Source organism: Mesocricetus auratus, unplaced genomic scaffold, assembly GCF_017639785.1.
Source record: "Mesocricetus auratus isolate SY011 unplaced genomic scaffold, BCM_Maur_2.0 Super-Scaffold_2245, whole genome shotgun sequence".
NCBI lineage: Eukaryota > Metazoa > Chordata > Mammalia > Rodentia > Cricetidae > Mesocricetus > Mesocricetus auratus.
Genome location: NW_024429180.1, coordinates 5,101,056 through 5,114,285, shown reverse-complemented (window position 1 = coordinate 5,114,285; position 13,230 = coordinate 5,101,056). Strand labels below are relative to the sequence as shown.

General features: G+C 37.9%; 1 protein-coding gene across 1 annotated transcript in view; it reads right to left on the bottom strand.

The window, feature by feature from the left end:
• Uggt2 (UDP-glucose glycoprotein glucosyltransferase 2) overlaps positions 1-13,230 on the bottom strand; it is a 115,576-nt gene that overhangs the window by 86,241 nt on the left and 16,105 nt on the right. The window contains exons 8-10 of the mRNA XM_013120121.3: positions 12,561-12,661; positions 8,408-8,507; positions 1,212-1,272 (exon numbers count right to left, since the gene is read on the bottom strand). Coding sequence (XP_012975575.1) covers positions 1,212-1,272; positions 8,408-8,507; positions 12,561-12,661 — 262 coding nt within the window. The remainder of the gene's footprint in view (positions 1-1,211; positions 1,273-8,407; positions 8,508-12,560; positions 12,662-13,230) is intronic.

The following is a 13,230-nucleotide window of genomic DNA, read 5'->3' as shown; positions in this document are numbered from 1 at the left end:
TTAGAAAGCATAAGGATGGGAGACATGAACTAGTTTTTGTGTTTGCTGACTTTTTCAAAAGTTTTCAAATAATATATTTAATTATATTCTTCCCCTCCCCTAATCCCTTCTAGATTCTCTTCAGCTCCCCACTACTCAACTTCATGTCCTTTCTCTCAAACAAAATAGAACAAAACTCCAAAACCCCCAAATCAAAACAAATGAACAACAACAACAAAATTCCAAAGACAAAAAAGTTCCAAACCAAGCCAAGCCAAACCACCACCACCACTAAAACCCATAAGAAATATAGAGTCTGTTTTGTTTGTTTGCTAAGGGCTCCTGAGCAGGGCCTGCTCTGCAGGGCGGTCGATATACCCCATGTTACTCCACCAAAGAAACCTCATCTTCTCTCTTTGAACTACTTCAACAATGAAAATCACTAACACTCCTTTTTATTGAAACAAAATAAAAAGGGCAGTCAGGTGTCTCTGCCATTTCCAGAGTTTTGGAAGTTCCGTGCAATACAATTTCTGTCTGCTCAGGTAGTACTGTGTGCTTCTGGGGTCTTTGATGGAGCTGAAGCCTGGGCATTACAATTATAGATTTCCTTAGTTATGCTAAAAGATAAATTAAATATGAAACTTTAGACTCACAAAGATATGATAGATGATATTTTAATTTTGCCAAATACAAATAGACTAGATATTCTAAATGTAATTATTACTTAATAACCTGTTGTTATATATGAAATTTTACTATGTTAAAATGAAACCCTTCATTTTTTTATTAGACAGAAAAGGGGAAGCCATGTGGCATGTCCTTCTGTACACTGTCAATGTAATATGTTTTGCTCTCTTTTGTTGATGAATACAGCTGATTTGGTCTATGGCAGGACAGAATATAGCTAGCCAGGAAACCCAAGCAGAGATGCAGGAGAAGAAGGGTGTATTCTAGGAGATGCTACCCAGTCATCCAAGAAGCAAGATGCCAGCAGACTGGTAACTCTATGGCCACATGACAACACATGGACTAATAGAAATGGGTTAATTTAAATGTAAGTGTTAGCTAGTAGTAAGCCTGAGCTATCGGTCAAGCATTTATAAGTAATATTAAGCCTCTGACTAGTTGTTGTTTGGAACTGATTGATGGGAGAGAAACCTCTGATTACAAACTTGTGAAAAAGTGAATTAGTATGGTAAATAAAAACATTTTAAGAAAGTCAATCAAACCTTTTGATTTTCGTGTATTTCTCTTCTCATTAGTTCATTTACAGCAATTCTTGTCAGAGATCTGAGAAAATAAACACATTACTTAATAAAATGAATAGAATTAATTCTTCGTTAAGTATTTAGGAATAATCATTAATTCAATGTAACATACTTCTTTTCCAAATGAATCAAGAGCATAATACTTCCATAGCCTAATTTGACAATGGCGCTGTGTTTCATTTGATGCTACATTCCTTTCACACAGAATGAAGACTCAAAATTTCATATACTCCCAGTTTATGCATCAAGTATTAGCTTATTTACCACTGCTTTTGTTTTCAAAGCACTGATTACATAAGAATTTTGGTTACTCTGGGTTTAACCAATACAGGAAACAGAGTTATCCATTGGCATAAATGGAGGATGGATTCCTAGATTCCCCATAAAAACAAAAATCTATGTGTGGGTGATCACAGCCCTTATTAAAATTTGTAATTGTATATAACCTACACATATAATCCTGTACATTATAAATGATCTATATAGACCATCTGTAATACCTAATACTTTCTTTTGTAATAGCTTGTGCACTATATTATTTAGAATAATTATGAAGATGTTATCTGTTCAAGTTTAGTGCAGAGACCATCATTCTTTCCAAATGTAGTTCATCATTTTCAGGTATGGTACTAAGAGACAGGGAGGGATGATGACTTCATAGTAGCCACTCTAGAAGACTTTATCACTCTTATAACTTAAAGATAGAATTAAAAATATATACTTTCTACAGATGTTTTCAATCTGTAAAATCCCTATAATAAAATGTTATTATGTCTGTCAATGTATGTATAAAATATATCTATAATCAACATTCAATAGTTGCTATTTTATTAGAACAAGAATTATTTTTCTTTATATTTGAGCTAATTTCAAAAGTTGCTATTAATTAAAAGTCATGTGGCTAAATGTATGTTTTCATATACATATATTTCATGCTTTATATCTGAATAGTGCTAATGTCTCAAATTTCTCTCCATTTTAAACTGGCTGAGTCAGAAGTGTGAATATTATTAAAGCACATTATGTTAATATGTCACAATGAGTCTCACCATTTTCTACAATTAGTGTACTAATAAATATCAGTTAAGTAGGCATAGCAGTGAAGTCCTATAAGTCTACCTACTTAAGCGGATGAGGCAGTAGGACATAGGATTTGAGATTAACTTGGGCTACACAGCAAGAACTTAGTCCTCAGAAACTAAATTAAACGAAACTAAAATAAAATAAAATTACAAACTTCTACTTTCAGAGGGCCTAGAAACACATTTGGGGTCTCTTGTATCCAACAGATACTACTTATCTATCTTTCAAATATTAAAGCTACCTTCATTTAAAAATCTTTAATTTGAATTACAAATAAACAAAATAGTATCTGAGAAAGAAGATTTGGCATTCAGTCCTTAAAAAGATAACTAAGATTCCCCCATCCCCCACCCAACCATCCTCCCACTGTATCAACAACCAAGGGAACCACAGGTCCCAGCTACACCTGGAGGAAGACAGTGTCTGAGTTCCCTGCTGGACAGCACTGCTCTCTAGGCCCTGACCTGTGGGTTCACATCCTGTGTCCATCTAGAGCAGCCCCAGTGACCAGGCAGCAGCTTCCCCCCAACCCCTGCACCAAAACATCCCCCACTGCATCACCTACACCTGGAGGAAGTACCCCAGTGACCAGGAAGCAGCATCCTCCCAAGGCTGCATTAAGCAATCGCCCACTGAAATAGTGACCAAGGGAGCCACATGCTCCATCTACACCTGGAGGAAGAGAGACCCCTGGGGCCACAGGCCCCACCTGCACCAACTGGAGGAAGAGATGGGTAGACGGCAGTGTAAGAATACACTCAACACATAAAGAGCAATATGGCAGCACCAGAAACCAACAGTTCTACAACAGCAAGACCTGATCATGACAATGCAGATGAAGCAGAAGAAAACAACCTTAAAAATAACTGTATGAAGATGACAGAAACCCTTAAAGAGGAAATGAGAAAACCTCTTAAAGAAGTGTAGAAAAAGACAAACAAAAACAGGAAGAAATCAATAAATCTCTTAAAGAAAACCAAGGGGGGGAACAATCAAATAAGTGAAGGAAACAGTCTAAGATACGAAAATTAAATAGAGACAATAAGGAAAACACAAACCAAATAATTCAGGAAATGAAAAATCTGGGTCAATGAACAGGAACTACAGATGCAAGCATAACCACCAGAATGTAAGAGATGGAAGACAGAATCTCAGGCATTGAAGATACAACAGAGGAAATAGATTCATCAGTCAAAAAATGTTAAATACAACAAAATCTTAACATAAAACACCCAGGAAGTCTGAGACACCATGAAAAGACCAAACCTAAGGATAATGGGGATAGAAGAAGAAGAATTCCAGCTCAAAGGCACAGAAAATCTATTCAACAAAACAATAGAAGAAGATCTGGAGAGGCAACTCAGAGGCTAAGAGTACTGGCTACTCTTCCAGAGGTCCTGAGTTTAATTCCCAGCAACCATATGGGGGTTCACAACCATCTGTAATGAGTTCTGATGCCCTCTTCTGGCCTGAAGGTACATATGCAAACAGAATACTGTATACACAATAAATAAATAGATCTTAAGAAAATAGAAGAAAACTTTCCCATCCTAAAGAAGGATATTCCTATGAAGGTACAAGAAGCTTACAGAACATCAAATTAACTGAACCAAAAAAGTTCCCTCACTATATAATAATAAAAACACTAAACATACAGAGTAAAGAAAGAATATTAAGAGCTTCAAAGGAAAAAGTCCAAGTAACATATAAAGGCAAACCTATCAGAATTACATCCGACTTCTCAATGGAAACTCTGAAAGTCAGATGGTCCTGGACAGATGTTCTGCAAACACTAAGAGACCGTGGATGCCAGCCCAGACTACTATACCCAGCAAAACTCTCAATCACCATAGATGGAAAAAAACAGATATTCCATGATAAAACCAGATTTAAACAATACTTATCCACAAATCCAGCCCTACAGAAAGCACTAGAAGGAAAACTCCAACCCAAGGAAATTAGCTGCATCCACAAAAACATAGGCAACAGATAACTTCATACCAGCAAACCCCAAAGAAGGGAAACACACAAACACTACCACCACCATCAACAAAACCAAATATAACAGGAATTAACAATCACTGGTCATTAATATCTCTTAATATCAATGGTCTCAATTGCCTACAAAAAGACACAGGCTATCAGAATGGATACAAAAACAGGACCCATTCTTCTGCTGCATACAAGAAACACACCTCAACCTCACAGACAGACATTACCTCAGAGTTCCAATCAAATGGACCCTAAGAAGTAAGCTGGTGTACCTATTCTAGTATCTAACAAATTAGACTTCAAACTAAAATTAGTCAAAAGAAATAAAGAAGGGCATTTCACATTCATCACAGGAAAAATCCGTCAAGATGAAGTCTCAATTCTGAACATGTATTCTCCAAATACAAGAGCACCCACATTTGTAAAAGAAACATTATTAAAGCTTCCCCATACCCAAATGTGTAGGACACTATGAAATCAGTTCTAAGAGGAAAGTTCATGGCACTAAGTGCCCACATAAAGAACATGGGGACAGTGTATATTCACTCATGAGTGGATAGCAGATGTAAAGGATAACCAGATTACAATTCACAGCTCCAGAGAAGCCAAGTAACAAGGAGGACCCTAAGAGGGACACATGGACAGGAAATTAGATGAGATCTACTGGCTAAAGTAGGGGTGGGGGTTGTCAGACGGAGGGGAGGGAGGATGAGAGCATGAGGGAACAGGATGGTTAAGGGTGGGAGGGATTAGGAGGAAGAGCAATGCAAAGGATATCTTTTTAAAATATTTTGAAAAATTGTTTATTACATATTTATTTACTTATCAAACACATATTTACATACTAAAGTTAAAAATTAATCTTATAATAAGGATATATTCTCATTTCTTATAAATGAAATCTACAAATTTCCAAGACATTCTTGGGCTTCCACTAGAGTCATGTGGGCTACTCTCAGTTATATCTTGTTAGACTAAACACTACCTAACTGGAAACATATGGCTTGAGTTTCATTGAGTTACTGATAATAAAATCTTTTCCATTTTCTTATTGTACTGGAAATTATTAGAATAGTAATAAAATATGTGCCATCTCTATTTTGAATAACAGCAAAGTGACATTTATTGATTCTATCATCACAAAAAGTAAATATAGTTCTATTTGTAAAGAAGTGTTTATCTTTCTACTTTTCCTGTAATAGTTTCTGTCATACTTTTTATTGATAACATGATAAAATTAGAGGCTGGTGGGATGGTTGTTCCAGAGGGCCTGGGTTCAGTTTGCAGCATGCATGTTCTATACCTCACAACCAACTGTGATGTCTGCTCTAGAGAATCTGATGCCATATTCTGGTCTCTGTAGGCATCAATACTTATGTGAGCATATCCCTAAAGGGATATCTTAACAGAGAGAGCCACTACTTGGTTAGGGAGCAAACTTGTGCTAGAGTAATTCACAAGAATCCACAAGGATGACCCAGCTAAGACTCCTAGCAATAGTGGAGAGGATGCCTGAACTAGCCTGCCCCTGTAATCAGATTGTTGGATACTCCAATTATCATTGTAGAGCCTCCATTCAGTAATCTATGGAGCCAGATGCAGAGATCCACAACCAAGCACCAGGGTGAGATCCAGGAATCAGTCAAAGGGAGGGAAAAGGAAATACATGAGCCACAAAGGTCAAGATAATGATGGAGAATCTACAGAGACAGCTAAACCAAGCTCATGGAAACTCGTGAACTCTAGACCTACAACTGTGGAGACTCCAGGGGACTGAACTAGGTCCTCTGTATATGAGAGACAGTTGTGAAGCTTGAACTATCTGAATAGTCTCTGGCAGCAGGGCCACAATGCAAATCTGATAATATGAGGTAGCTTGTTGGAGCCTATTCCCGATGATGGGATGCCATAGTCAGTCTTACTGCATGGGAGAGGGGCTTGGCGCTGTCCCAACCCATTCTGCAAGACTTTGTTGACTCCTCATGGGAGCCCTTATCTATGAGGAGGAATGGAGTGGGGGGGTGTTGGACAGAGGTGAAGGGGGGTGGGAGGAGGGATGGGAGGGAGAACTGTGGCTGGAATGTAAATGAAATTTAAAAGAATAAATAAATTATAAAAAAGAACATGGAGAAATCTCACACTAGTGACTTAACAGCACACTTGAAAGCTCTAAAACAAAATGAGCAAACTCACTCAGGAGTAGTAGATGGAGGAAATAATCAAATTGAGGGGTGAAATCAATAAAAGAGAAACACGAGAACAATACAAAGAATCAGTGAAACAAATAGTTGGTTCTTCATCAACAAGATAGACAAACTCCTATCCAAACTAACCTAAGAGCAGAGAGTGAATATCTAAATTAACAAAATCAGAAATAAAAAGGGGGACATAACAACAGACACCGAGGAAATACAGAGAACCATTAGGCCATACTTCAAAAACCTGCACTCCACAAAATTGGAAAATTTAAAAGAATTGGACAATTTTCTGATAGGTAACACATACCAAGATTAAATCAAGACCAGATAAATAATTCAAATAGACCTATAGCCCCAAAGGAAATAGAAGCAGTCATCAAAAGTCTCCCAACCAAAAAAATCCCAGGGCCAGATGGTTCTAGTACAGAATTCTACCAGAATTTCAAAGAAGAGCTAATACCAGTACTCCTCACGTTGTTCCATACAACAGAAACAAAAGGAACATTACCAGACTCTTTTTACAAGTTTACAGTTATCAATACCCAAAACACACAATGACACAACTGAGAAAGAAAATTACAGACCAATCTCCCCCATGAACACTGATGCAAAAATACTCAATGAAATACTGGTAAAAAAATCATTCAACATGACCAAGCAGACTTCATTCCAGAGATGCAGGATGGTTCAACTTATGAAAATCTGTCAATGTAATCCACCATAAAAATAAAATGAATGAAAGAAACCAAAGGATTATCTCACTAGATGCTGATGAAGTTTTTGACAAAATCTAATGCCCCTTCATGATAAATGTCTTGGAGAGATCAGGGATGCAAGGAACATACCTAAACATAGTAAAGTCAATATACAGTAAAACAATAGACAACATCAAAGTAAATGAAGAGAAACTCAAAGCGATCCCAGTAAAATCAGGAACAAGACAAGGATGTCCACTCCCTCTGTATCTATTCAAGATAGTACTCGAAGTTCTAGCCAGAGCAGTAAGACAACAAAAGGAGACCAAGACAAGGGGGTACGAATTGGAAGGGGAGACGTCCAACTTTCACTATTTGCAGATGATAAGACAGCTTACATGAGTGACCCAAAAATTCTATCAGGGAACTCCTACAGCTGATAAACACCTTCAGTAATATAAGATTAACTAAAAAAATATCCGTAGCCCTCCTAACATGCAAATGATAAATAGGCTGAGGGTGGGGGTTGTGGGAACGTATGCAGCCAATAGCCTTTGAGGTGCTGGCCACTTCAGGGTGGAGTCTCAGATGACAGCTGTGGACTGGGAGCAAGTGCCAGGTCCCTTGGGTAGTGACCAGTGGAGGCCGATGGCAGTGTCCACGCACTAAGGGCAGAAGGCAGCTCCCTACCTTGCTTTGTCATTTGTGAGCAATTCCCCAATAAATACCTGACTTCCCTATATCCGGACTTTCGTGGAATCTGTTACAATTGTCCATTACAGGAGAGGGCCTTAGTCTTGTCTCATGTGATGTGACAGACTTTGCTGATTGCCCATAGGAGGTCTCACCCTCCCTGAGGAGTGGATGGGGTTGGGACGGAGAGATGGCGGGGGGAGGGGGAGCGTGAGGATAGGAGGGGTATGTAAAATAAGATTGTTCTAAAAATAAAACAATAGAAGTTTTTCTTTCCCTTTAGCGTGTAATTTAATAGTTGTCATTGTAGTATACTATACATGCATATATGACACAATATTTTACTCTAATAAAAAGTAAATATAAATAATGGACAGCCCTAAACCTTGAAAAGCTAGAATCGACATCTTCATGTTATGAAATCAGTTATTCTCATACAGTCCACTTCATGGAAAAAGAGATCTACTTATAACCATACCAATCAAGTTTAACATACCTGGCTTTGATGGGGAAGTTCTGTGAAATATCTCTCATTAATTTTATGGCATCATAAACAGGAGTGGACGCTATTTGAGAAGCTGCTTGAAAACTAAGATCTGGAGAAAAAAATCAACATCACTAGTGAATCTACCGTGACGGTGCAGCTTTAGACATTTCCACGTGATATAGCTATTTCCTCAACATTTTCCCTGCACATTCACAAATGTTTTAATTGTATTGCATTTAGCATTTTTAAAAGTTTTAAATCAAAAGCTTCCCCTTAATTTAAATTAGGGTATGACTTAGAGTTTTATGAATGAGTAATTTAGTACTTACCTGTTTTCTACAAATTAAAATATATCAAAAGAGACAGTGCAAACATAAACAATATGGCTTCTGCCATAAAAAAGTGAGATTATTTTTTCTAACCTTAGGTCGAGTGAAATGTGTGACAAAGGCTTTGATGTGAAGAGGAACAAGACCAGGTACTCATTATTGAGGGAGGTGTATTTTGTCAAAGGCTTTTTCAGCATCTAGTGAGATGATCATGTGGTTTTTCTTTTGCAGTTTGTTTATATGGTGGATTACATTGATAGATTTTTCTAATGTTGAACCATCCCTGCATTCCTGGGATGAAGCCTACTGGAGGTGTACTGTTGTCTTCAGCGGTGTAGCCGCTGGTGAGTTGGCTGTGATCCAGTACATAGTGTCACCCGTGCTCACGCAAACAGCTCTAATTAAACTTAGTGGATGGACTCACACACGGGAGGAGGAGGGCTTCCCGGGAAAAGGGCTTCAGTAAAAAGGGTTGGGAGTGAAGACAACTAGAACTCACTATATACAGGTATGAAATGGCTAAAGACTAAATATGCTTAAAGAGCAACAGAGACTAGGGATATAGCTCAGGAGCAGCAGAGACTAGGGATATAGTTCAGGAGCAACAGAGACTAGGGATATAGCTCAGGAGCAACAGAGACTAGGGATCTAGCTCAGGAGCAACAGAGACTAGGGATATAGCTCAGGAGCAACAGAGACTAGGGATCTAGCTCAGTAGCAACAGAGACTAGGGATCTAGCTCAGGAGCAGCAGAGACTAGGGATATAGCTCAGTAGCAGCAGAGACTAGGGATATAGCTCAGGAGCAACAGAGACTAGGGATATAGCTCAGGAGTAACAGAGACTAGGGATGTAGCTCAGGAGCAACAGAGACTAGGGATATAGCTCAGTAGCAGAGTGCCTGCCTCTCACATGAAAGATCCTGGATCCATGCCCAGCATCTACTCTCTTAAAAAAAATAACAAAGAAAGAAAAAGAAAAACAAAGGGGAAAGAGGAGCTCAAAAGAGGCAATTATTAAGATAATTACTAAAGAAGACTTAACTCAGTGCATTCACTTTATTTTTACATATCATTTATTTTTGCTGAGATAAAACTAAAATTTATAATTAGCATTATTTTCCCCCAAATAATAGTTCTATTGAAAGGAAAATCTATGTGGCTGGACATAGTCACTTTTAAACATGTTTGAAGCAATAAACTTAGTCTCATTGTTTTCAAGAGTCAGAGAGATTTTAAAGTCAAAACTCTTTGGTTTCTTAATCATGATGCTTTGTAACATTCCACTAGAAGGAGAATCTGGATTTTTCAAATAGTGGTTAAGGAAGCCACTTTGAAATAATAAGACTACTTTGGTTTCCATGTTCTCTGTGCACAAATTTGGATCAGCTGGAGGCAAAGCCCTTGTAAATATGCTATTAGGCTAGTCTCCCAGGGGAGGGCATAGTCTAAGTAACTAGAGTTTAAATGACAGCTATATCATGTTCTAGCTGAATTAATGTTCATTACCATTCCCTCAGCCCACTCAATTGTTTCTAGTTCCAATACCACAGTGAAACTATCAGTGTTCATTAATGTCTCTATTCTAATGATGAAACACCATGGGCAACTTTACAAGCCTCTCTCTGAGGAAGCTCTTTCCAAAGATCACTACCGGGGGGGGGGGGGCACGAGAGTGTGTGTGTGGGCGGAACCACAAAGAGACACAACGATGACATTGTGTGCTCTAATACCAGTTCAGAAAGAAAATCTTGTATTGTTTCAAAGATTTCTTCAGTGTGAGTCTACCATAAGTATGTGTTTAAAATATCTCATCCTGCTGAATGACGTCCTATAAAGCAATGAGATCATGAGCAACTGACACATCACTTGTTATTAGGCAGTTAGCTACAGACACTACAGAACCTTAGATTGTCTTGCACATACTGTAGTTTTAAAATATGATCCTTCACTTAGCATATCAAATTAGTTTTTTTTTTATAAAATGGGAAAGGACCTCATCCTTGGAAGCTCACTGTGAAATTGAAATAGGGTAACTTATATGAAAAGGTTCTGCCAAGTATTTCAGGTAAAAGTAAAATGGTTTTTCAGTATATATGCTATTTTGTCAAGAAAATTCTGATTAATAGCCTTTCAATTGTTAAAAAGGAATTCCACCTATAGCTAGGGATTGGGGAAAATGAGGGAGAAATTGTTAGTGAATGCACAATATGGTTTCTGGGGTGACAGAAATCCTCTGAACTTGCCTGTGGTAACTGTTGCAGAGCTCTGAAAATACATTAAAACCCACTAAACATTACAGCTCAGAGGGATAAACTGTAAAATGTGCAAATATTATGTCTCAATAAAGGTATCGTATGAAAAATAAAGCTAACGTATGAAAAATGCATGTGAAAGACATGATGAAAGTCACACATACAAGCGACACATGCCCACTAAACTGTCTCAGGCAATAAAGAAGGACAATTATAAATTGAAGAGGAGTCGAAGTTCACTCCAGCTAAACCTTGGTCACATATAATCCACATATAATCTTGGCTTTTGGTTGCTAGCACAAAAATCACCACTTTCATAGCTGCTTGCTCTCTCACTCGATAATTACTTTAGAAATTTGTCAGAGAAACACAAAGTTGTCTGAGACTAAAATCTGACAATGGGGTCAGTGAAATAATTCAATGGGAGAAACTACCTGTTGCACAGCCTGACAACCCGAGTCCACACCCCCTACCCAACACACAATACATATTCACTTTTTTGTTTAAAACAAAAGCAAAATGGTGCCTGAATTCTCCTAATTTAACAGGAGATTGAGGATTGTGGATTTTAATTTTTAAAAACTTATTATTCTTGACAATTTCATCCTTGAGTTTTAATTGTTGGGACTGGAGGGATGGCTCAGTAGGTAAGGGCACTGACTGTTCTTTAAGCAGTTCTGAGTTCAGTTCCCAGCGACCACAGGGTGGCTCACAACCATCTATAAAGGGATCTATGCCCTCTTCTGGAATGGAGGTGTACGTGGCAATAGAATACTCAAAATACATGAAATACATACATAAGTAAATCTTTAATTGTTTTTACTCATTACTATCTCTCCTCCCTCTCCCCTTTCTTTGAAACAAAGTCTTACATTGTAGCTCAGGCTAATCTGGAAGGCTCTGTGTTACCTGTCTGGCCTTAAACTTGTATCAATCTTGTTGCCGCAGCATTTGAAGTGCCAAAATTACAGGCAGGAGCCATTACACCAGCCTTCTAATTCAGCACAACAGACTCGGAAGTGCGGTTTAGTGTCTGAGGAAGAAAATCAGCTCATACTTTTAGTGATGGCACCAAATACCATCATATTATTTTTAAAGTATGAATTGATGATGCTGTCATTAAAAACATACATCCACTGTAGACAGCTGCGAAGTGCCGCACCCTTAAGATGGCGCTGGCTTCCACCTTCTGCTAGCCCAACAGCAAGTGCTCTCTGTGATAAACAACTCCTTATTTGGTCAAGGCTGGATATCAGGCTTGCTTCCTCGTATGTGGACCTGTCTGCTGTTGCCACATGGCATACCGGGGTTGGCCGCCCAAGGGCTTTTAAGCTGTGGGCAGGCACTCCCTGGGGTCAGAAGATTGTTGAAGGTTCCTGAATAAACTGCTTAAAGAAGAGTCCAAGCATAGCGTCTTCCTTGCTGGTTGAGGTTGGGCGCCAAAATCCACAAATAAATTTATAGTCTTCTCATAATTATGGCTATTTATAAAGTAACAAATCATGTCTTATTAAAGTTTATTTACTAAAACAGAGGCTGGTTACCCAAGAGTAATGTTAACAGTATTCAAAGTACTGTACCTTGTAGCTCCCAGACTTTCAAAGGCGTCATTTCTTTGCTGCTCTCAATCAGGTACTTTTGGAAAATTGTCAGATTATCTTTAAGATCTGAATATATTTCTCTGCACCAAAATATTAAGTAATGTTAGTTGTCACTATTTATCACAAATTATGATACAAACAATATACTTTTGAAATACTTTCCTAAATTAGAAAGAAGCTAACCATTCAGAATTAAGATAATAAATTGTGATACAGCTACAGTCACTGAACTTAAAGAGGAAGATAAATATGTCTCCTTTTAAAACACATAGAGCAAAAAATCTGGAGGGATGTATTCTCAATTGTAACACTACCTGTAAAAGATGCAGGGAAGATAGTAGAATTATTGACTTTTTACATTGTTTTATTTCAATGTCCTAAAAATAAGCATTGCTTCTATGTTTTAAAACAGAAACAAATTCACAGCTGAAGACAAATAATGCTTCCGACAGCAAACTTCACCCATGATATTCTTTTCGTACAGTCTTAGAATTTGTTCTAGTTCTTTAGAGTTTCGCCTCTGACCTACATAACAAGCTAGAGTCAGGTAACCTTGTCCAGTGTAAACATATAAGCATCTTTTAGAGGATCAAACGGTATTGTAGTCAAATGGCATTTTACTATACACATCGTATAAACATTACCTTTT